General features: G+C 36.6%; 3 protein-coding genes across 5 annotated transcripts in view; 1 reads left to right on the forward strand and 2 right to left on the reverse strand.

Moving 5' to 3' along the window:
• Positions 1–9,063, reverse strand: part of fxyd6l (FXYD domain containing ion transport regulator 6 like) — a 30,755-nt gene extending 21,692 nt beyond the window's left edge. Inside the window, exons 1-2 of the mRNA XM_079837022.1 lie at positions 8,609–9,063; positions 8,350–8,417 (exon numbers count right to left, since the gene is read on the reverse strand). The gene's annotated coding sequence lies outside the window, so the exon portion shown is untranslated. The remainder of the gene's footprint in view (positions 1–8,349; positions 8,418–8,608) is intronic.
• On the forward strand, positions 104–12,396 carry LOC307138597 (engulfment and cell motility protein 1). 2 transcript variants are annotated; one of them, XM_079837018.1, is made up of 9 exons: positions 404–480; positions 2,662–2,705; positions 2,828–3,759; positions 6,338–6,474; positions 7,116–7,228; positions 7,893–8,000; positions 8,220–8,299; positions 10,435–10,512; positions 10,765–12,396. In XM_079837018.1, exons 4-9 carry the CDS (start codon positions 6,425–6,427, stop codon positions 10,975–10,977), a joined length of 642 nt encoding a protein of 213 aa, XP_079693144.1. In that variant the 5' UTR covers positions 404–480; positions 2,662–2,705; positions 2,828–3,759; positions 6,338–6,424; the 3' UTR covers positions 10,978–12,396. The 2 variants fall into 2 exon arrangements, with proteins under 2 accessions (XP_079693143.1, XP_079693144.1); XM_079837017.1 differs by lacking the exon at positions 2,828–3,759 and having other exon boundaries at positions 104–480; positions 10,765–11,719.
• Positions 11,184–16,232, reverse strand: pon2 (paraoxonase 2). Of its 2 annotated transcripts, none has more exons than XM_079837015.1 (9): positions 15,999–16,232; positions 15,716–15,786; positions 15,386–15,441; positions 14,741–14,906; positions 14,421–14,547; positions 14,134–14,334; positions 13,942–14,023; positions 12,735–12,863; positions 11,184–12,607 (listed from the first exon to the last, which is right to left on the reverse strand). In XM_079837015.1, exons 1-9 carry the CDS (start codon positions 16,073–16,075, stop codon positions 12,446–12,448), a joined length of 1,071 nt encoding a protein of 356 aa, XP_079693141.1. In that variant the 5' UTR covers positions 16,076–16,232; the 3' UTR covers positions 11,184–12,445. The 2 variants fall into 2 exon arrangements, with proteins under 2 accessions (XP_079693141.1, XP_079693142.1); XM_079837016.1 differs by having other exon boundaries at positions 11,194–12,607; positions 15,317–15,441; positions 15,999–16,093.
• Between the last annotated feature and the right edge of the window lie 8,379 nt (positions 16,233–24,611).

The raw sequence follows: 24,611 nt of genomic DNA on the forward strand, positions 1-24,611 counted from the left end.
GTTTCTGCATCACATTCATCAAATTAGAAGTGACATCTTTCAGAACACATTTAAGATTTGTCTGGCCAGGCATTACAAAGGAGGCTGTTGGAAGCCTTTTAATGGCACTGGTACATACAGCAGCACTGAAACGGCTTCAGGTTAGGGGTTATGAAGCGTATTCTTCATTTTGTGCATATTCTCACCATGAGAAGACGTCTTGAATGTTTAAAACTTACTGTGGAGCTCTGATGTAAGGTGCATCTCAAAACCTCTGTAGTCATTTACTGACAAGTTTAATTCAGGTCTGTAAATGGAGAAGTTCTCATGAACACAATACTGTGGCCTTGAGGAACTGAATCTACCACCTATGTTGCATTACTAAGGCAAAGGAAGGAAAAAACAGTTGCTCAGGAGGATTCTGGACATTAAACATGTGGATGCTGCAAAGAAACGTCTGACACTGTATGACACTGCATCAGTACAGCACATTGCATATTGGTGAGTTTTAAGCATTTCATCATTAAGATTGTGAAAGTTTTATGTGATGCTTCTTGCTAGGCGTTTCGATTTTTTAAAACCCATTTAACACCACACACACACACACACACACACACACACACACACACACACACACACACACACACACACACACACACACACACACACACAAAAGTTATCAGTAAGTCTTTAAGAAATGACTTTCAGCAAGAATGCATTAAATTCATCAAAAGCTGTTGTTTACACAAAAATATTAAGCAGCACAACGGTTTTCAACATTAATAATTACAAGAAATGTTTCTTGGGCAGCAATTCAGTATATTAGAACGATTTCTGAAGGATCATGTGACACTGATGACTGGAGTAATGATGAATATTCAGCTTTGCCATCACAGGAATAAATTACATTTTAAAATATATTAAAATACAAAACAGTTAGACCCGCAAGACCTTATTATTGTTGTATTTTTTAGGAAATCAGAGAGCTCTCTGACCCACCTATAGACAGCAACGTTATTAGCACTTTCAAGGCCCAGAAAAGTGGTAAAGACATTGTTAAAATAGTCCATGTGACAGCAGTGGTTCAACCTTAAAGGGTTAGTTCACCCAAAAATGAAAATTCTGTCATTAATTTATTACCCTCATGTCATTCGACACCCGTAAGACCTCCGTTCATCTTTGGAACACAAATGAAGATATTTTAGTTGAAATCTGATGGCTCAGAAAGGCCTCCATTGGCACAATGTTCTTTACACTCTCAAGACCCATAAAAAGGTACTAAAGACGTCGTTACAAAGTCCATCTCACTACAGTGGTTCTACAATAACTTTATAAAGCGACGAGAATAGTTTGCGTAAAAAAAAAAAAACCTAAATAACAACTTATATAGCGATGACCGATTTCAAAACAGCATCATGAAGCTTCGAAGCGTTATGAATCAGCGAGTCAATTCATGATTCGGATCGCGTGTCACGGTCAAACCACCAAACTGCTGAAATAACGTGACTTTGGCAATCCAAACCGCTGAGAGGGTCTTGAGAGTGTAAAGAAAATTGTGCCAATGGAGGCCTTTCTGAGCCATCGGATTTCAACTAAAATATCTTCATTTGTGTTCCGAAGATGAACGGAGGTCTTACGGGTGTCGAACGACATGAGGGTAAATAATTAAGGACAGAACTTTCATTTTTGGGTAAACTAACCCTTTAAATGTTAAGAAGCGACAGGAATTCATCAATTTCTTCTCTTTCATGTCAGTCTCCTACACTGTTCACATAGTAAACACAGAGCACCGGCTCCGTATTGGCAGACGCTGTTCACGTGAGCACAACGACGCATGCATGATGCAGGAGCTGGCCAATTAGTGGCCAATACTGAGCAGAGGTTCTAACATAGAACCCGGTAGCGCTGCACTGTGTTCACTATGTGAACAACAACATAGGAGACTGACATGAAAAGCTGAAAGCTCTCAGATTTCATCAAACATATCTTAATTTGTGTTCCGAAGATGAACGAATGTCTTACAGGTTTGGAACGACATGAGAGTGAGCAATTAATGACAGAATTTTAATTTTCAGCTGAACTAACCCTTTATGGAGCATGAGACATTTCAAAAACAAAAACAAAAAACAAAAACAAAAAATCTAGCCATTTTATGCTCCTTGTAGTATAGCACAAAAACTCCACACACACACACACAACAACAACAACAACAACAACAACAAAACCAATTTCCTTTTTATACTTGAAAAAGAATGCGCATTGTCCACCATTTCCTTTTTCAGTTTAATAATTGGAGCTTTCAGAAAACAGGAATCATTCCCTGCTTAAGGGGAACACTCACATTAACTGCGGTCAGTACTGCGGAAATCAATTGAGGGTCTCTTTTAAACAAACTATTAAACCCTAAAAATAACAAAGGACTTTATAACCCAAGTCTTCAAGGGTTGGTTCAACCAAAAATGAAAATTCTGTCATTAATTACTCACTCATATGTCGTGAGGGTGAATAATAAATGACAATTTTCATTGTTGGGCGAACTAGCCCATCCCTTTCAGAAAACATTTAGAAAATGACATGTGGTTTGCATATACTCTAAGGGGGCTTTTTGGCATTTTCTTGATCACTGTATGGGAAAAAGGCAGTGTGAATATACTACTTAACATCTCATGTTGTATTCCACAGAAGAAAGAAAGAAAGAAATTCAATGGGTATAGAAGAACATGAGGGTGAGTACATGACAATTCAAATTTTTGGGTGAACTGACAAAAAGTCTCTGGTATCATCACCTGTAATAATTCAAATCAATCGCTTTAAGATAAACCAGACTGCAATGCATTGTAATACACAGATGAATACAACACTGGATTCTATGGCTCATCCCTTACCTGATGACTAACCTTTATCCTAACCAAAAACATCTAAGATTCTAGTCTGTCCGCATACCAGCATGCTTTGATTCATGGGATTCATCAAGTACATCTCTCCAATCCAACGTGGACATGACATGCAGCAAATTTGACAAAGCAAAGGATGAGAGTGGAGTGAAAGAGCGAGTAAAAGGAAGAGGCTGCAAGGCTCTTATTGTGCAAGACTGGGGTAAGCAGAGTCCCGCCACCAGCCAGACAGGCCACACTGAACCGGTTTCCATGACAACAGAATTCTAATGACTACACCCCTGGCTTTTGCGTTGATGGAGAACGATGCTACTGGATCTCGACGTTTCCACACTTTGTCACACCTTTATCTTTTCACAATAAATGTCAGGGCCATTTGCATCTCACGGTGCTCACGAAATACATCAGCACAACATCACTGCGATTTATCTAGATAGAAGATCTATTAAATCATTATCTTTTGCTCCTGTCCTCCCCCATCCCCCATCCAACCTGCTCATGCTCTCCCTCTGTGATCTACCCATGTGACCATAGCCAGCTGTTCATTGGCTGGCACCACGAAGGCATCTGCCCAATCGGTGGGGATCACTCATATAAACAAGCAAAAGCAGCATTTAGGATTCAGAACTGAGTCTTTCTTTCTTTCAGTGTGGAGTCAATGGGAAATACTACATTGGGTTCTACTACTTTGTTTCTCCCTGTTCTCGTACCTGCACGCAGACAGGATCTTCTCCTTTTAAGAGAACTATTCTTGCTGTAGGACCATCTGCTGTCGCCTGCATCCCTTCTCTCGCCCCACTGCCACTGTGACCAGATAACAGTGTTTATGGTTCATTCTGTTTCAATACACACACGCAATTTCAGCACACGGACATGGCTGTGACATGTAAGTACAGTGAGCCTTTAAATGACCGTACTTAACCTTAACTGACTTTACTTGAACAGTAACCTGAGAATCACAATAGTGGAAGAACTGAATGACTGGGTGATGCTTTGGTATTGTTTTGTTACTGTAAACATTGCATGATCATATAGAATGCATTAGAACAGATTCAGCATTTAAAATATTTATTTTGAAGTATTGCAATCAATTCATGTTTTTGTAATGATTTACAGGGCAAGGTCAGATATTTACTATACAAAACCCTAAAATTAATTTTTTTAATTTTTGTTTTGGAATATAAACGCAATATGAACTCGTTATTTGTTTTAGGACTACCTATTTTTGGTCAAGGGATCTAGTTTGAGCTCGTATCTTCAATATCCTTTTGCTTTGTTTGTCACTGTAGGGAGGGGTGCTTATTGCTCATTGATTGATATTATTAAAGGCTCCATTATCATTTCATTTATATTATGATAGTAAAATTGTTTGTATAGCCGCAATATCTAGAGGAATCAACAGTTTGTCTGGTATGTGAAACGTACTGGGTGCATGGTGAAAAAGTAGTCCGAATATTGTATGGTATAAAATTTTAATTCATGGCAACAATTAATAATTGCCTATTTGACTTCCTCGATCCTTATGATCAACTCATATGATCTTGCAATAGAAACATGATATGAGTAAGCACAGGATACCAAAGCTGAGAAGTTCCAGGATTCTGATCCTGCATGTGTTGCCAAATATTGATTGACTAGAACTCAAAAGGAATAACATTTAAATAATAATAATAATTAATAATCTATAAAACAAATTTAATACAGAAAATTGTTGTAATTAAAAAGAAAATACTCCGTATACTCTTAGTATGAAATTTTTACACACTGTAAACCTGAATCTGAGGTAATCAGATACATCAACTTTTCAAGTTAAGAAATTCAAAGTTTACGTAAGCAGGACTGGCAGATTAAAATTTTGTACTTATACATTAATTGCTCTTAACTGAAAATGTTTTAAGTAAGTGAACTCATATAATTATCAATTAAAAGTATCATGTAATCTCAACTTAAATATTTTTAGTAGTGGACATTTAGCCAGCTAAAACTAATTGGTAACAATGCTTTGATAACATTAGCATAGCAATTGCAATTACTGAAAGAGTAAGGCAATACAGAACATTTCATATATACCTGTTCTCAAACCAAGCTCATTCTCCACTCATCACTATGATGGTACGAGTGGAGCACAAAAACAAAAACTCTTCTAAATTCGAGTATAAGCATTAAACACTACTAAATCCCCATTTAACATTAATCTTACACGGAAAGAAAACAAACATTATATAACATTTAATTCTAGCATTTATTCTCCCTTTCGAGTGTCATGGCAAAGCATGCTGGGAAATAGCCCAGTTTCAGGTAAATTTAAGTGCATCTAAATTAAAAGAAACAAGTTCATATAACTCAAACAATTAAACAATTCAGATTACTTCAAATGTGTCAGTTTCGTGAACTCAAATAAAGAAAGTTCTAAATACTCAAGTTAATGTGATTGAACTAATTTGTTTAATTTGAGTTTGCCCTACTCAAACCAATTCATTATTTTGAGAGTTGGGGTTTACAGTCCAAATGTAAATCAGGCAATTACTTAAGTTCATTTATTTTATTGTTTTATTCCGAGCAAAGCATTTTTATTTTCAAAAATAGTTTATAAAAACTTAAATGTTTTTATACACAATTTATCTACTTTGTCTTGTTTTATTATCCCCTGAGAGGATATTTCCCTCTTGTAACCCAAATCCAAGTTCACAGTCATATAATGGTTTACAAGAATAAACTTGTTTAGGGTTTAAATTCAGATATTCTCCATCTGTTTCTTGAGTCACTAAAATGCATTTCCAGAATCATCAAAATGCTTAGGTGTCAATTGCATAAAAAAAAGTGCAATGACATTTTCAATAATGACAATGGTGTATAAGCATTTTTTTTAACCACTATGAATTTACTTACTGAAGAAAATATCATAAACCGAATAGAAATTGTCACAATTTAAACAGACGCTGCCTGTCAAATAATGGAAATATTTTGTACAGTGCAAAAAGACAAAACACATAGCAACCGAAACGAACCACAACCAACGTGTCCTCTCTACAGACATTATCTGGCCCACTCTCTTTAGTGCACTGTGTCAGCATGTTTCTCCCCAGGCTCTGACTGTGTCACAGCACTGTTGGAGATTAGACTGACAGGGCCTTAATCCCATTGAGCTCCTCAGTTCCCCCTGCCAGACCCCAGCACTGTGCCAGGCCTGTACCCAACGGCCACACAAAGGGATGCAAGGTCTGAGATAAAGAAAAACTCCATTAAGCCACACAGATACAGAAGTAGCCTACATAAGAGAAGACTCGGACTAAAACTGCAATGTAGCCAACAGCAAATCACTGTTAAGACACAAAACGCTCTTCAACAGCAAACTACAGTGACAGCTGGTGAAGCCTCCCGGTCATCAAGCCCAAGAAAAATCACATCACGTACAAAGCAAAAAGATGTTGCATTTATTTGAATGACTGTCTGTACCCTTGTAGGTGGAGAAAAAACAGAAATGGTACGCCACCCAAAGTATCACATCGCGGTTTAACACGGAGGGCAGTGGCAGGCCACACAGACCCTTGATGAAATCAGAGATGTTGAGCCAGGATGACCCCAAATCACGCCCAATGCTGTAAGTACATCCTCTTATAGTCTAGAAAACACATTCAGGCTTCCTAAATGAAGCAATTCACTGTGGATTCTGAATGGCCTGTATGTTCTTATTTAGGAAAGTTCATTATTAATTTTCTGCTAAAACGCATCTTGTTCTCTGTTGAATGTATCTTAGCAGGCCATTAGCTGATGAACTAGCCACCATGTTCCAATTTGTTGAGTTACAAGAAATTAAACTTTTAAAGTCAGCATGAAACAGATGTTGCACTGATGTTTTTTTTCTTTTCGTGATGTATATCTAGGACTGCATGATTAATTGAAATAAAACTTGATATGCCTAGTGCAATTATCACAAAGGCTGCAATTCAACAAAAGAAAAAGAAATTAAGACTTTTGTAATTTTACAATTGTAATGCAAAATAAAATTGCTATATTATTTTTCTTAAATACTCTTTATTTATTATTAGTTAATATTTATTATTACTACTATTATTTATTTTGTTATATAGCCTTATTGATACACAGTCAAAATTTTGACTAAAATTTTGATTAAAAAATCTGGGGGGAGGGAGGTTTGGTTGGAATTCACAGTTAAATTTAATAAATGTATATATAAAAGGTTTGTTGCAGCTTCAAGGTAACATGTCTGTGTGTGTTTAGAGAACTACGAGAGAAACTCCAGCCAGAGGTGACCGAGCTGATTAAACGGCAGAGGTTTAACCGCCTGTGTGAAGGGACCTGCTTTAGGAAGATCAGTGCTCGCCGCAGACAGGGTCAGTTACCCATCCAAAATCAGGCTACATTTACAAGTGATTCAATTAGTGGATTCAGTTCCAAATTCAGAAAAGCCATTTAATGGATTTGATTGCAGTTTTATGGATGAAATGTATACCACCAAAATCCCCACCAGATTGATTGTCAATCATATTGGATAAAAAAAAAAAATTGAAGGGAGACTCTGTATTTAAACTCTTGCTATAATCTCCTCAAATATAGGGCATCGCAGGCTTAGGTTCCCCAGACCACCTTACCCTAAAGCTTGGTCTGGTTCATATTGTATTATATTAAACAAGGATATGAATATATTAAATAGATAATCTCATTCTGTATTTGGGGCACACAACAGCCTATATACAAATATACGAGAGAAAAAAAATCTATACCATTATTACTGTGCCTTCTTTGTTTAGAATCATGTTTATTTTAAAACCTATTGATATTAAATATTCAGCATAAAAGGGCAGCTAGTAAGTCAAACAGACTCTTGTCTGATTTTCATTGTTGTCCTACTAGAGGAAAAACTATCAAATCTGATTGGAATGGATCATAAGGGCAATAAAAAGCAAGATTTTTGTGCAAGAGAGAAGAAAACAGCCACACAATAACTTGCACAGTACATAACATGCATATTTTTATATCTTCCGTCATCTCCCCTAGACAAGTTCTGGTATTGCCGTCTATCACCAAACCACAAAGTGTTACACTATGGAGACATAGAGGAGTTCTCACAAGGACAGATATCTCATGACTCTCTCCAGGAGAAAGGTGAGCAACACACTATTTGATTGACAACGTTGAAAATGAAAACTGCTGTCTTTTTAACTATGGCTTTTTAATCACATTGATTGCTAATGCTAATTGCTAATGCCATGTTGATACACAAGTTTGAAGACTAGAGATAAATGTGCTTATTTTTATTGAATAAGGTAGAATATAATTTCTAATATTCAGAATTTGTCAATCTTCAATCTTTTCTACATTCAGTGACAGTAGCAGATATCAAAGCAGTGGTAACAGGTAAAGACTGCCCACACATGAGGGAGAAAGGAGCACTTAAGAATAAGGTAAGTAAGTATTCATTATTGTAATAAACTTGACAAGTAGGCAAACTCACCAGGCAGGATTAGGTGTTGTGGATCCTAACTCAGAGCAGTCAGGACAGGCAGATTTTACATGAAGAATCTTGCAGGGGCAAAATGCGGTACATGAAGTCTTTAACTCAAAATAACAACATTAAAAACAACCCCAAGGAATGACAACAGTGGAACGCAAACAGGCAGACCAACAGCTGAAAACAATTAGCAATTCATCTAATAACGTCTATTAAAGGGTTAGTTCACCCAAAAATGAAAATTCTGTCATTAATTACTCACCCTCATGTCGTTGGACACCCGTAAGACCTCCGTTCATATTCGGAACACAAATGAAGATATTTTAGTTGAAAGCTGATGGCTGAGAAAGGCTTCACACAGGCCTCCATTGGCATTCAGTACATTGACACTTCCAAGATCCATGAAAGGCACTTAAAACGTCGTTACAAAGTCTATCTCACCACAGTGGCTCTACAATAATCATACAATGCGACGACAATAGTTTTTGTGCGCAAAAAAAAATCAAAATAACACCTTTATCCAACTTGTTCTTGTCTTCCGTGTGCGCCTCCACGACGCATGCGCGAGAATATGACGTAGCGCCGGTGTTCGGGAATCGATGAAATACACACTTAAGCCCCATTTTGAGCACTACGCCGAGACCTAAAGCACGATCAATGTAGAATCCAACAGCTTAGACACGCGCGTCTTCCTCTGCTCGTAAACAAATCGCTTCTGGGTCATATGTCCGAACGCCGGATCTGCGTCATATTCTCGCGCATGCGTCGTGGAGGCATACACGGAAGTCGAGAACAAGTTGGATAAAGGTGTTATTTTGATTTTTTTTTGCGCACAAAAACTATTGTCGTCGCATTGTATGATTATTGTAGAGCCACTGTGGTGAGATAGACTTTGTAACGACGTTTTAAGTGCCTTTCATGGATCTTGGAAGTGTCAATGTACTGAATGCCAATGGAGGCCTGTGTGAAGCCTTTCTCAGCCATCAGCTTTCAACTAAAATATCTTCATTTGTGTTCCGAATATGAACGGAGGTCTTACGGGTGTCCAACGACATGAGGGTGAGTAATTAATGACAGAATTTTCATTTTTGGGTGAACTAACCCTTTAATTCGAAAGGACGCCATCTAGTGGTTAGATGTTGGGGGGGACTAATGGCTTATATGCTGCCTTCACGTGCTATCGGAAATTCCCTACTTCCCACTTCTGAAGTAAAATTTTGACTTGAGAGAGCGTTCATGTCCAATTTTTTTAACCTATGAAACTAGTACAATAATTCCGATAGCATTATATTTAATTATTGTCAGGAATGAAAACGAGGGTGTGAGGGATAGGCGTACAGTGTGTTCAATGAATTGTACTGTTAAAAAACATCACGCTTCTCTGTCTGGCTATCCGACGGACGAGTCTGGGTTTGCCGGGAGAACGGTATTACTTGCCTGACTGCATCCAAGTGTAAAGTTTGGGGGATTATGGTATGGGGTTGTTTTTCTGGGGTTGGGCTTAGCCCCTTAGTTCCAGTGAAAGGAACTCTTAATGCTTTAGCATACCAAGACATTTTGGACAATTTCATGCTCCCAACTTTGAATTAGAGCGGAGACTGCAAGCCTTCAAGTCCAACATAAGTGCCTGACCTCACAAAAGGGCATCTCAAAGAATGATCAAGAATTCCCATTAACACACTCCTATCTAAACCTTGTGGAAAGCCTTCCCAGAGGAGTTGAAGCTGTTATAGCTGCAAAGGGTGGGCTAACTCCATATTAAACCCTACGGATTAAGAATGGGATGTCATTTAAAGTTCATGCGCGTGTAAAGGCAGGCCTCACAAAACTTTTGCCAATATAGTGTATCTATGAAGGGATATTCATCTCGCAAGCCTCATTTTTAGAACTGAATCTCTTTAGTTTTAAATTGACCTTGTTGGAAATTCAGCCATCTAGCTGGGTGACTACGGGAGGAGGGTGTAATGGTGACAGAAGCCATCTGTTTTGCAAAGGCACCTGTAGTAAAGTGCAAGGGGGAATTGTGGGAGAGGAAGTGAGGTTAGGTGCTCTGGGGTTGGAGATTATTACTCTTCCTTTGCTTTTTAGGAGATGCTGGAGCTGGCTTTTTCCATTCTCCATAACTCTGATGAATACCTGAACTTTATTGCTCCAGACAAGCACGAGGTGAGCATCAGCATATACAAGGCCAGGACATGAAATGTATACTTGTCTTATGGAAATATAAAGAACCTTTGTTCTTTATTAGATAACAATATCACCTCATAATGTGGACATCAAAGCCATTATAAGTAGGCCTGTTTCTATAATAGCCTAACTGTCATTCAAGTTGACTCATCATTAGTGCGCTGCTTGAATTAATGCATCATTCTAAACAATACTCTTATCTAAACTAATTTCCTTTTTTGTATTCACTAGTACTGCATTTGGACTGATGGCTTGAATGCTCTTTTGGGAAAAGAGATGACAAGTGAGCTCACAAAATCAGATATGGACACTCTGGTTACTATGGAGCTGAAACTTCGCCTCTTAGACCTTGAAAACATTCAGATTCCTGAAGTCCCTCCTCCTGTTCCCAAAGAGCCCAGCACCTACGACTTTGTTTACGACTTTACCCAGCAGCACACTTGAGACTGGCATAAAGTCCTTGCTCAAGCTGATAATCAGCTCTAAGGAAGGTGTGCTCACCTTTTCTCTTTTTTTCCCCCCCTCTTATATGGACAGAATCATGTTCAGATCATGCATTTTCCTCTAGATTGTGACGATGATGTGATGCTTTAGTTTTCCATTCTCTTTAAATCCCTCTCATGACTTCTGCAAAGAGAAAAGCTCACAGTAACATTTCTTCTCAGTCATCATTTTTATTGAACACTCAACTTGATATTCACAACATTTTGTGTAAGTACATATCTGCATAAAACACTGAGATTGGATTTGTTTCATAATCATCTAAAATAAAGTTCGGAAGCTACATTAAATTATAACCACATACAAATCACTGGACAGTTACATTTATGTGCTAGTCATTAGACTGAAGAATGATTCCAGAGTAAATAAGTCAACTAAATCACACTGACCATTAAAGTTAAAAGATTCCAATGTCAAAAAATATATTGGTCCCCATTTGGCTTCTACATTTTATATACATACACAGTTACACACACATTAAGCTAGAATTATAGTAGCAGGTGTTTTGTAAACAGAATATTATAAAAAGTGTTTTGTAAACAGAATATTATACAGAACAAGATAAAAAGGCCTTTGATTTACTAAGCTGGACATCTTTTCTCTTCCAAAACATGTGACAAGCACACTGCCTTCCTGTTCCCCAATATAAAATTTGCATTATAATAAATTGAGTTGTTTAATCATTACCACTGTAGTATCACTCATACCGGCAAGGTTTGGATGGACAATTTGGACTTTCTTTGTCTTAAAAATGGTTCTTAAAACAGGACAAACAACCATTACAAACACTTTGGACACGTCCTATGCATTTTATCCACCCTGGAAGATCAGTGCTTATGGTACATTAATTCCAGTGAGCAAAAGGTTTTGTCTGTTACAATCAAACTACCAACTTGCTGAGATATTGCTTGTAAAGTTCACTCCTATAATCATAATTGATTAGTTTTCATTGACATAATACACCCTCTTAAAAATAAAGGTTTTTTTAAGCGATGCCAAAGAAGAACCATTTTTGGTCCCCTAAAGAACCTTTGCATGAACCGTTCACAAAGTTTTCCACCTTTTGTGGAATGTAAGGCTCAATTTATGTTAAAGGTTCTTCTTTTGAACCATAGATGCCAATAAAGAACCTTTATTTTTAGAGTATATTATTAAAATATTAGTGTCAAACATAGGTCATCTCAAACCTATAACCCAAGTTACACTCCAGCCAAAGAAAAATATAGTTTAAAACATTTTTAGATGAGGTGTAGCATGTCACGGTTGGCACGAATTGACATTTTAGAGGTCAACTACCCAAGTATAATTAGCATGTCTTGTCTTTAATTTGTTACAAAAAGTAAATTCTGAAATTACACACACTATCCAGATCAAATCTTTATTCATTGTTTGCTGCATGTGAATATATTTACTATTTAAGGTCACAGATCAGAGCTTTTTGATAAACGGTTCCAATGAGCAGCTTTCCTCGATAAGGGGTTGCCACTGAAGAAGCTATGATCACACTGCCGTCATCTGAATACACCTGAGTCACCTGGGGCTTTTCAGAAAGGATGTTCTCAATTCTGATAACCTATAGGAGAACATATTTTTAAAACCGGAAATAGTATGAAGAGAAAGGGGAAAGGGATAGGAAGATGAACATGACAGCTCAACATATAGGTACTATTCATTAGGCCATGGCCCAAGCATTTACACACCTCTGAACCAGGTGGATCATTCGGATCATGAAATATACATTTGAGACCGTTTGGGTGGCAGCCCATCCACAGATCTCCAGATTCAGGGTCCACCTCAATGTTGTCACAGAGTGAGCCCACATCAACTTCCTGGATAAGAAAAACGTACATGCAGTAAAATTAACAATAGAAGTCAAGAATGGTTGCCTTTTTAAATTAACCCTCTGGTGCTCTTCGGTCATTTCTGACTGGAAAATTTTCTGTTTTGAAATGTTAAAAAAAATCACTGCTTCATCGGAATGATTTGAAACTAGGTGACTTTTCTAGCATTAGGTATGTGAACACACCAAAAAAATTGAGGGCATGATTCGAGCATGCTAAGTGCTCGTAAAAAAAAAAAATAATACTCCCACTTGTGCTCTTTGGTCAAAAATGACACCATAGGAAATCTGCAAAAACACACATTCACAGAAAAAAAAAGTATATTTCTAACAAACAAAACATTATCTAAAACTTATAATAAATAGTCTTTGAGATTTTTTAAATATATATTCAAATCCATCAAAAATAAATCATTAAATGTGTCCAAAACAGAACTAGGGAATTCTCAAGCCTCTCCATAGAGACCTCTAGTGATTGCACCCATGGTTGCATGATTTCTTAAATAATTCCAAAAGAGGGCGCTAATCTGCCTTCAAAAAAAATGTATTTGAAGGCCTAGTGCGCGTCTCAATCAGCTCCCTAGTTCAGTAGTTAGGGCACTGATCAGGGAGTCAGCCCATTGACTTATGTCCTGATCAGTGCCCTGACTACTGAACCAGGGAGCTGAATGAGACGCACCCCTAGTCTCTATTTTAACCTAAAATACTGCAATAAAATGTTTTAATTTTTTTTTTATATATAATTTTCAATGGCTAAAATAGACCATAATTATTGCATAAATATAAAAAAATACCATCAAATCATCTCAAAATACAAAATTAAAAAGAAAAAAAAAATTATTGAAGAAAAATAAATTGCATTGGTTTTACTGGGGTGGAGGAAGTTTTATTTTTAGGTGTCCGGTCACTTATAACCGGGAAGACCACCAATGCAACCCCTAAACGAAGGAGCACCAGAGGGTTAAAAGTTGTTTTATTTGGAGCACAACTAATAATGCTAAAATGCTTAAATGTATAAAAGTACATATTCCATATGGGATAAATAAGGTGCGAACATTTGTGTTTACCTTTACATGAGATAATACAGTGTTTTTCTGTATTTCCAGGACAACAATTGTGTGCTTCAGAATATCTGACACATACAAATGCCTGAAATTACATGTGATTAATATTAAAACATATAACGAAAATGCTTTGATAATATTACATTATGCTGTGCTTTAATGAATGCAAATCTTGGCCTTTTTTCTGCAACTTGCCTTTTGTTGGGTGAGATATTAATGCCGTTGGCAGATAGAAAACCCCCTGCCACAACCTGCACAGTCTCAGGGCTGTAGTAGACGACGTCACACCAGGACAAAGAGAGAACCTGCTCCACCAACTTGAGAATCTCATTAGTGAAGTAATGATCATTGGTGGCATAAAAGCTTTCAGCCCCCACAGCTACTATGTCATTCACACTAACAAACGCACATACATAAACTGGAATTTATACTTTGGTTAGGGTCAGGGTTATAAAAACAAAGTGTTTTGAAAAAGCACATACTTGTGCAGGAGTTCATGCTTGATGGTCTTAATGTGTTGAAGAGAATTTTCTTTCTCAACAAATCTGAAAATCTCCACTTGGCTTTTGCCTTGAGGATGATTAACAACAAACACATAAATGGCACCATCTGTAGAGAGAAAGAGAAAAAAAATTAGACTTCCATCAAACTCATCCATTTACAGTAGTTTTAACATTTCACATTAACTACCTCTCCTGTATGTAGGTATTAAAAAATAAACAATATCAATGCAAGTGCAGACAGAATTATTTTGCAACTTTTCTTGTTTACGTATGCATTTATTTAATGAGAAATGGCAAACCTTTGTCATCTGTGTATACGCTGATTCCATGTGGATTAAAAGAGTCTTTGTCAAACTGACCCTTGATGCTCAGTGCTTTAATTTTCGGTTCAGAATCCAACAGATTCAAGGTATAGATCTTTCCAGGATCATCTGAATAGGATGGTAAGCCTGGATACTTCAATCCCTATGCACAATTCATTTGAGCATGTTTAAAAATGTAGTTGCATTTAAACTGTCAAATGTATTCAATCAAGTTTAGCGGCAGTGTGCTTCAACAGAAATGTGCTTTTAGTAAAAATGACTGTTGCTAACATGTATACCTGAGTAACTAATCAAAACAAAACAAAAACCTGGGGGCAGTCGTGGCCTGATGGTTAGAGAGACTGGTAACCCGAAGGTTGCAGGTTTGATTCTCCCCAATTGCTCCTCATGTGCAGCAGCAAAAATGGCTGCCCACTGCTCTGGGTGTGTGTGTGTCCACGATTTCCAGTGTGTGCGTGTGTGCGTGTGTACTACTCACTGCACCTAATGTGTGTGCACTAACTTGGACATATAAATTGCAGAGGACAATTTTGAGTATGGGTTATCAATTACCATAATAGGCCTTCACATGTCATTTTCACCTTCAAAATACTTAGTAATAATTTTGAGGTTATGTCATACAGTGCTCAGGAAAGCCAATCCATCTTCAAATATGGTGATATCTTCAGCCCCAAAATCTGTTAACACAAAAATAACACTAATGATTACGACAACACCCACATTCCACTTCAGAAATGGTTTCCTGTTTCCTTACTAAATGTAATTGGCTAAATGGATTACAAAACTGCTCTTTACACACACAAAATACACCGTTCCAACTTCTAATAAAATATTCTTTTTTATGAACCTCATAAGTAACATGGCATTAGGTTCAGAGAGGTTAATTCAGTCCAGCTAATGACATGTGAACAGAAAAGGCGGCGATCAATGTAAGCAAATGTGTTTGCTTACCTATGCCATCTATAAGGTGACAGTTCGGAAGGTAGTTCTGGGTTAGTTCTCTGTAGGAAAGTGATGAATGCCTGTGGAGAATGCAAAACGACACTTGTAAAATCATACTGCTATGATATGATTACTGTAAAACTACAAATGATTAGGCCTATGTCAATAAGTAGGTAGCAACAAATATCACAAAAACATGTAGTCAAAGAAAACGGTTATTGCAATAGTTTGGTTTCAAACACAGGTAATCGCAGCCATTTTTATATAAATATGATCGACCACATAAACCAACCTTAATGAATTGAGCCTTTCTCCGATCAAAACTGCAAGTGCAACAACAGCGACCGATAGTACTGCTAACTTGCCCATGTCTAAAACTCTCGCGCTGCTTCTCTCTTGCACACAAACACTCTTTAACCCCTGCCAAACACTATTCACAGCTGCCAAATATCCCCACCTACTGTTCGAACCACACACTACAATAATGCCACCCCAGTAGTTTGTTTCTTCCTTGGTCTGTGGTTTTGGCTATACCAGCCACCTCCCAACACCTATTGATGCGTAATGTGACCTTTCCCAGGTGTGCATGCAAAAAGAGAGGTTTTTTTATTGGTTAAATATGAAATGTGTTTAATTTAATGTACAGTGCTTGTCAAAAGTTTGTAAACATATGAAATGTGTTTAATTTAATGTACAGTGCTTGTCAAAAGTTTGTAAACATATGAAATGTGTTTAATTTAATGTACAGTGCTTGTCAAAAGCAGTCTCAAATGCTCACCTAGGTTCCATTTATGTAATCAAAATACAGTAAAACAGTAATATTGTGAAATGTTATTACCATTTAAAATAATTGTTTTCTATTTTAATACATTTTAAAATGTACTTTATTCCGGTGATGGCAAAGCTGAATTTTCAGCATCATTACTCCAGTCTTCAGTGACACATGATCCTTCAGAAATCATTCTAATATGCTGATTTGCTGCTCAAGTAAGAACATTTTATTATTTTTTATCAATATTGAAAACAGTTGTACTGCATTGTTGTGGAAATAATTATAAAATTAAAGCATTTTATTTTATGTATTAAGGGTGCATTAAATGGGTCAAAGTGACAGTGAAGATAGTTATATTTAATAAATGCTTTAATTAATGTAATAAATACATTTTATAAATGAAATCAAATTCTGTTCATTGAACTTCATTCATCAGAGTCCTGAAAAAGTATCACTATTTCCACAATGTTAAGCAGCACAACTGTTTTCAACATTCATAAGAAATGAAACTTGAGCAGTAAATCAGCATATTAGAATGATTTCTGAAGGATCATGTGAGACTGATGTTGTTGAAATGATGCTGAATAGACATATCTTCACTGAATCTATATTATTTAGGTCTAAAAGTACTGTAACAAGGTAGAGGATTGTGTAATATATTAAACAGAACTATTGTTATTATCTAGGATGTGTCAATGATTCATGTGGTGCAAGTATGGCTATTAAAACTTAAGGTTAGTGCTAGGATCAAATTTCTTGCCAGTTATGTTTTTTTATTATTATTATTATTATTACTTACTGTTAGTGCAATGTCATTTTGATTATGCATGCATTTTTTTTGGATGTCTCTTGATTTGCTCCTGTGCTTGGATAAGTTACAAAAGTTACAAAAATAGCAGGAAGCTTCAGCACCAAGAAAAATTCCTTGTGTGTGCAAGCACACTTGGCAATAAAGCTCTTTCTGATTCTGATTCTGAAAAATCTCAAAATAAATTGATGGTTATGGTTAGTTTTGGATTTGAGTTGTTCATGTTGATGTATCCAATAGACATCTTGATTGGTTATGCAGAGCAGCACACCTTCAAAAATGGTACACAAGATAATCAATAAAAAAGCTCCTACATATTTTAATACATATTTATTTAGGGTATGCCATTTAAAACTAGGTATGGTCATAGGTCTTTTGAATACTCAGGTGTTCAAGAATGGAATAAGTTCTGAATATTAAAAAGAATTTTCATTTAAATATGACTAGTTTTAATATTAAAAGTTAAAGTTAAAAGTTGGTTCTTAGGTTGTTTTAGTGATGGATTTTTAACTTTATTGTGGTATCCTTGACAAATGAGTGTATTTTACTACTTTTTTGTGTAGCCTAATAAATCAAATCAAAATCAAAGCTTTGCCAGCACAGAGATAAATTAAATTTTATAGATTCAAATAGAAAACAGTTATTTTTCATTTGTAATTTCAATGTTTAATAGTTTGCAATATGACTGTTTTTACTGTATTTTATAAATTAAATACATGCAGCCTTGGTGACCATAACAGAGACCATTTATTTTTTATGTTTTACTTTTGACAGGTGCTGTAGCCTACATGTGAAATATTGCTAATTAATTAATTAATTAATAATTAACCAATAGTAAATTAAATGTTATAAGGGTAACTTGTGCTTTTACAATCTTTCTCTAGCTACAGTAAGTTTCTCTAGCTCCCTTTCATCTTGGACAGCTGATATATGAGCCCAGGGAGTCTTAGACAATAATAAACCAATTTAGATCACATGATATATTACTCAAATTATGCCACTCGTGTTTATCATCAAAGGAATTTGGTGAAGCAGTCAGATAACAAAGAAGTGCACCTAATCTCTGATTCCAATTGTGCATGTATTGGTCAGCAGTCGTCACTATTAGGCCGGCCCATTATTTGCATAGCCTATTAATATGCTTAAAATAGCTTACATGAGTGTACATGAGTTTTTTAAATAATTTTTGCTATAATTGATAGTAGCCTTTTATAACTATACCTCAACAAGTTTACAGCAATATTCATGGAATGTCAGGTTATGACAGAACCCTTTAAAGAAGATTCTGTCTGTTTGAACAAAGATACAAAATCGTTTGAAAGCAGTTATTTCCATGTGTGGTTCCTTGGGAATCTGCACAGTCAGTCTGACCAATTAACAGTGCATAAACAGTGCTTTTTATAATATAAAAGCCTATATAATAAGTATACTTACATTATAACATTATGACCACTGATAGGTGAAGTGAATAACACTGATTATCTCTTCATCACGTCACCTGTTAGTGGGTGGGATATATTAGGCAGCAAGTGAACATTTTGTCCTCAAAAATTGTGATGGCTAGACGACTGGGTCAGAGCATCTCCAAAACTGCAGCTCCTGTGGGGTGTTTCCGGTCTGAAGTGGTCAGTATCTATCAAAAGTGGTCCAAGGAAGGAACAGTGGTGAACTGGCGACAGGGTCATGGGCGGCCAAGGATCATTGATGCACGTGGGGAGCCGTGTGGTCCAATCAAACAGACAAGCTACTGTAGCTCAAACTGCTCAAGAAGTTAATGCTGGTTCTGATAGAAAGGTGTCAGAATACACAGTGCATCACAGTTTGTTGCACATGCATGGGGCTGCATAGCCGCAGACCAGTCAGGGTGCCCATGCTGACCCCTGTCCACCGACGAAAGCACCAACAGTGGGCAAGTGAGCATCAGAACTGGACCACGGAGCAATGGAAGAAGGTGGCCTGGTCTGATGAATCACATTTTCTTTTACACATGGATGGCCGAGTGCATGTGCATCGCTTATGTGGGGAACACATGGCACCAGAATGCACTATGGGAAGAAGGCAAGCCGGCGGAGGCAGTGTGATGCTTTGGGCAATGTTCTACTGGGAAACCTTGGGTCCTGCAATCCATGTGGATGTTACTTTGACACATACCGCCTACCTAAGCATTGTTGCAGACCATGTACACCCTTTCATGGAAATGGTATTCCCTGGTGGCTGTGGCCTCTTTCAGCAGGATAATGCGCCCTGCCACAAACCAAAAAGCAACAGCAACAACGAGTTGTTGAGGTGTTGACTTGGCCTCCAAATTCCCCAATCGAGCATCTGTGGGATGTGCTGAACTAACAAGTCCGATCCATGGAGGCCCCACCTTGCAATTTACAGGACTTAAAGGATCTGTTGCTAACATTTTGGTGCCAGATACCACAGCAGACCTTCAGGGGTCTAGTGGAGTCCATGCCTTGACAGGTCAGGGCTGTTTTGGCAGCAAAATAACATTAGGAAATATTATAATATTATGCCTGATCTGTGTATATAATAAATAATTAATAAATAAGTACATAAGTGGTATAATTTTTTGCTGTCTATACAGAGTAGTGTTTGAATTCAAACATAAAAATGTTGCAAAACATCATCCTTGTTGATAAAATAATAGTAAATAGTAAATTCTGCTGGTAAAGGATACTCCACCAATACACCACATTCTTTTAATATCAGAGTTGTAGAAGCCTCTTTGCAGGAGGGGTGCCACATTAAGCAGCATGATGGAACTGCTTAAAATATACAGTACTACTTATTGTCAGATAGAGAAATAAATGCCCATCAACCATTTTTCAGTTTCAATATTGTAGGTTCAAATATAGGCTATGCGTAAAAGTGTATAGTCCAAGTAGTGTAACAAATGAAAAGGTGCAAATAGTTCATGTAGCATAGATAGATAGATGAAAAAACAGATGAAATATAGCACAATTAATATGAGGCTATAAAAACATGCATAATAATTCTTTACAAAATTATATTTTTAGATGAAGTGTAGCAAATCACACTTTCATGTCAACTACCCAAAGCATTTACATTGGATAGTAACTGAGATTTCAGTTGCAGAGACAATAATAACACAATTCTTTATTGTTGTATGTTTTAATTAAAAACAAAATGTCATCATAACTGGTTTGAAGAAATAATTTGGTTGTTTTACCTTTAGCCTGGAAACACTCAAATGGCTGACTGACTCTTTACCGCAGCAAGAGAAAAGATAAGATCTTGCCAGTTGTGAGTACTAACATGCAAAGCAGCAAACTTAAACGTTTTGTTCTGTAGTGTCAGGTGCCTTTGTATTCCTGTCGTCAAGATGCAATATCTAGAGATCTAGGTTGCCCTTTTTTGTTTCTTCCTCTTGGTTTATTATCTGGCGTGGTCAAACTTACAGTGAAAATTCACCTTTAAAATCACACATTTTATGTTTTATATTTAAGAATGATCATCAGTTTACTTAAATATTTAAATGTTTTGTTCTGTGGTGACAAGTGCATGCCTTTGTATTCCTGTCATAAGATATTATATCATAAGCAGGGTGAAATACTTTTAAGTGATTGACAATGGCAAGTTCCAGGAAGATGAGCCTATTCTTTGTGGAAAAGACATGCCTTTTTTGCAAAGACTTTGATTGGCATTTTGTCTGATTCACTAACATTGTTTCTTTGCATAGTTTTCTCTTTTTAGTGCAGTGACATAACCACAGGAGTGCAAAACCATAGTATCAAACGAAGCCACAGCTTACCTGTGAGTGAGTGTCAATCAGGTTATTTTAAACTGTCATACTCTGGGTGCTGTACTGGGGTGTGGCTTTAAGTACACTGAAAAACCTGCCCTACTCGTTACACAACAAACTCTGTAATCACTGCTCACACTCGAGTGAAACTGCTGTTGCATTTGTTAGCAGCACACACACACTGGTTGCGCGAGTGCTTCGGTCTCACTGTGGACTTAACTTGCACCAATAATACAGAGTTTTGCCCTGAAATAGGTTACTGAATGCATATCTGATGGGAGGACATGTGACAATGTAGAAAATAGACTCATTCCCAATGGAAATAAACTGGAGTAGTGCAAAAATAGCTCCTCTTCTACCAAGCAAGCTGTGTATGAGCTGTGTTCTAATTTTGCTCGTGATAGGCTCTATACAGTCCCGATTTCATGCTTTCCACTAGGAAAAAAACAACAACAATTCAATTAAACTGTCTATTTGCAAATACAGGTGCTGGTCATATAATGTATAATTTGATGATTATAACTGACAACTAAGGAAAATCCCAAATTCAGTATCTCAGAAAATTAGAATATTGTGAAAAGGTTCAATATTGAAGACACCTGGTGCCACACTCTAATCAGCTAATTAACTCAAAACACCGGCAAAGGCCTTTAAATGGTCCCTCAGTCTAGTTCTGTAAGCTACACAATCATAGGGAAGACTGCTGATTTGACAGTTGTCCAAAAGACGACCATTGACACCTTGCACAAGGAGGGCAAGACACAAAAGTACCAAGATGCATGTTGACTAAATTCAAGCATTTAAGAGAAAACAGTGTCTCAACTTTTATCTTTTTACACATTCATTTCCCACCAGGGGCGGTTCTAGGACTTCACCCTTAGGGGGCCTTAGCCCTCACTGCTGATAACACTACTGAGTGTTCTGGCTGTGTGTTGCAGAATGTTGATAGCACAAATGTGCTCTGAATTACATTAGTTTAAATAAACCTAAAACTACATATTTTACAGTCTTTGCAAGAAAAAAAAATCTGGAATACAGCTGAATTGTGGGCACAGAAACACTAGAAAATGTTCAGTACAGTGTTTCCCACAGATTAGAACCCAATGTGTGGTGGTGGTGGTGGCGGGCGGGCGGGCGGGCGGGCGGGGGTTGAGGGGTATTTGGGGTTGGTGATTGGCACAAATATCGATTTCGATCTTGATTCAGTATCAATTCATATAGCCTACACTGGTACATATAAGGAAAAATAAGTTTGCCTTTTTAGCACAATTTTAAACTGTTCTTGGGTTGAATTATATTTGCTTGCATTCATTAATATTCACTTGTATGTGCTTATATAAGTATCATTAAAAATATTAGGATGTGAGTTTTTAACGTTTTTAAATTTTCACATTTAAAGAAATCTAGTGTTTGATCATGTCTAAATATGTATTCAAAAGCAAAACCTAAAAATAAGTAAGCAGTTATGATCTGCAATACTTTTTTGAGCAACTAGAATGTATATTTATTAAAGAGCCATACAGGCACCTAGGTGGGTAAACCATGGCATTACAAATGAAATGTATTATTTTTCCAGCCACAAAATGACTCTAATTTGCCTCTTTGCATTGGAATTCTTTATTTTAACCTTAATTACACAAATTGTAATATAAATAAGAAAAATATTAGAAGAAAAATATTTTAATTAATGAAATGGCCATAATTATTGCACAAATAGTAGGCCTATTTAGTACCAAAAGATCTCTTCAAAATATTCAATAAATATTATTGAAATAAAATATAGGACATTTATTTAATTGAAAGATAAGGTGTATGGTCACATTTGACCATCAATGAGTATGAGTGTGACCCATTAATAAGGAATACCTGAGAGCTAAATACAAGAAAAACATTAACATTATTGCATCTCCATCACTCTCCATAATAAAATTATACTTTAAATGTGGTTGATGTAATAATCAATGCACACTATGCTGTACTGTTTACCAAAAATTGCTGCAAATACCTGTATAGTGAAGCTGTTGTATATCCGCTTAAGCCATTCAAATGTATTGCTATTGACACAGCGCTAGAAGTATTGAGAGCTCGATGAACCACCTGACCGCGCGTGCCGCAGCGAGATGAGAGCCTTGGTCCACTGTGTTTTCTGAGGTCCAAGGTCAACACAGCCATATAACAGGAAGTTTTAGAGCACTTCATGCTTCCTGCTGCTGACCAACTTTATGGAGATGCAGATTTCATTTTCCAACAGGACTTGGCACCTGCACACAGTGCCAAAGCAACCAGTACCTGATTTAAGGACCATGGTATCCCTGTTCTCAACTGGCCAGCAAACTCGCCTGACCTTAACTCCATACAAAATCTATGGGATATTGTGAAGAGGAAGATGCGATATGCCAGACCCTACAATGCAGAAGAGCTGAAGGCCACTATCAGAGCAACCTGGGCTCTCATAACACCTGAGCAGTGCCACAGACTGATCGACTCCATGCCACGCCGCATTGCTGCAGTAATTCGGGCAAAGTTTTGAGTGCTGTACATGCTCATACTTTTCATGTTCATACTTTTCAGTTGGCCAAGATTTCTAAAAATCCTTTCTTTGTATTGGTCTTAAGTAATATTCTAATTTTCTCAGATACTGAATTTGGGATTTTCCTTAGCTGTTTGTTATAATCAACAAAATTAAAAGAAATAAACATTCTAAATAGATTTCAGTCTGTGTGTAATGAATGAATATACAAGTTTCACTTTTTGAATGGAATTAATGAAATAAATCAACTTTTTGATGATATTCTAATTATATGACCAGCACCTGTGTATATGCATAGTTCAATTAATGCCACAGCATGAAATTATAAAGTTTGCATGAAACGGAAGTTGCAATAGCCTTTTCCCACCACAATTGTGACACTGCTAGTGATATTGCTTCTCTAGTGAATTTTTAATATTTATTCCTATTAAGACAACTTAAAACACTGAATTATGTGAGTGCTATCATTACACAAAATGGCACTAGAGGCAAAAACAATGTTTTTTCAATTTGATAATTTTTTTGAGATTTTGGCCTTTTTGGCTTTTCATAGTGTTTTTTCTGACTAGTGGAAAGAAAACATCAAACATACACTTTTAAGTGTATCTTTTATAGCACTTTATCTATTTGCATCTGTTGATTTCGATTACAGTACATTATCTTTAAAGGTTGTTTCTCAAAATGAGTTTTTTGAGTCAGAAATCTCCACTTCAGTAGTACTAAACGTATCTATATACTGAAGGTTTTTACAGAGGGGTTTGCTCATAATTTGACAGATTTATTCCCAAAAAAAATATTATTTTTCTTTCTTTTTTTTTGGCTGTTGACAGTATTCTCTGATATATGGAGTGATAAAAAGAGATATCAAATCTTTGACTCTGAACAAAAAACAAGAATTTTGCACCTGACTGTATGCATGTTCAAATTTTAGTTCTAGAAATGAATGCAAATTAATGCATATTTAAAATGTTTGCAATCAATCAACTGGAGAAGTATGGTAAAAACCTATCGTTTTTTAAAAAAAAT

This window comes from Gobio gobio (assembly GCF_949357685.1).
Source record: "Gobio gobio genome assembly, chromosome: 15".
NCBI classification, from domain to species: Eukaryota; Metazoa; Chordata; class Actinopteri; order Cypriniformes; family Gobionidae; genus Gobio; species Gobio gobio.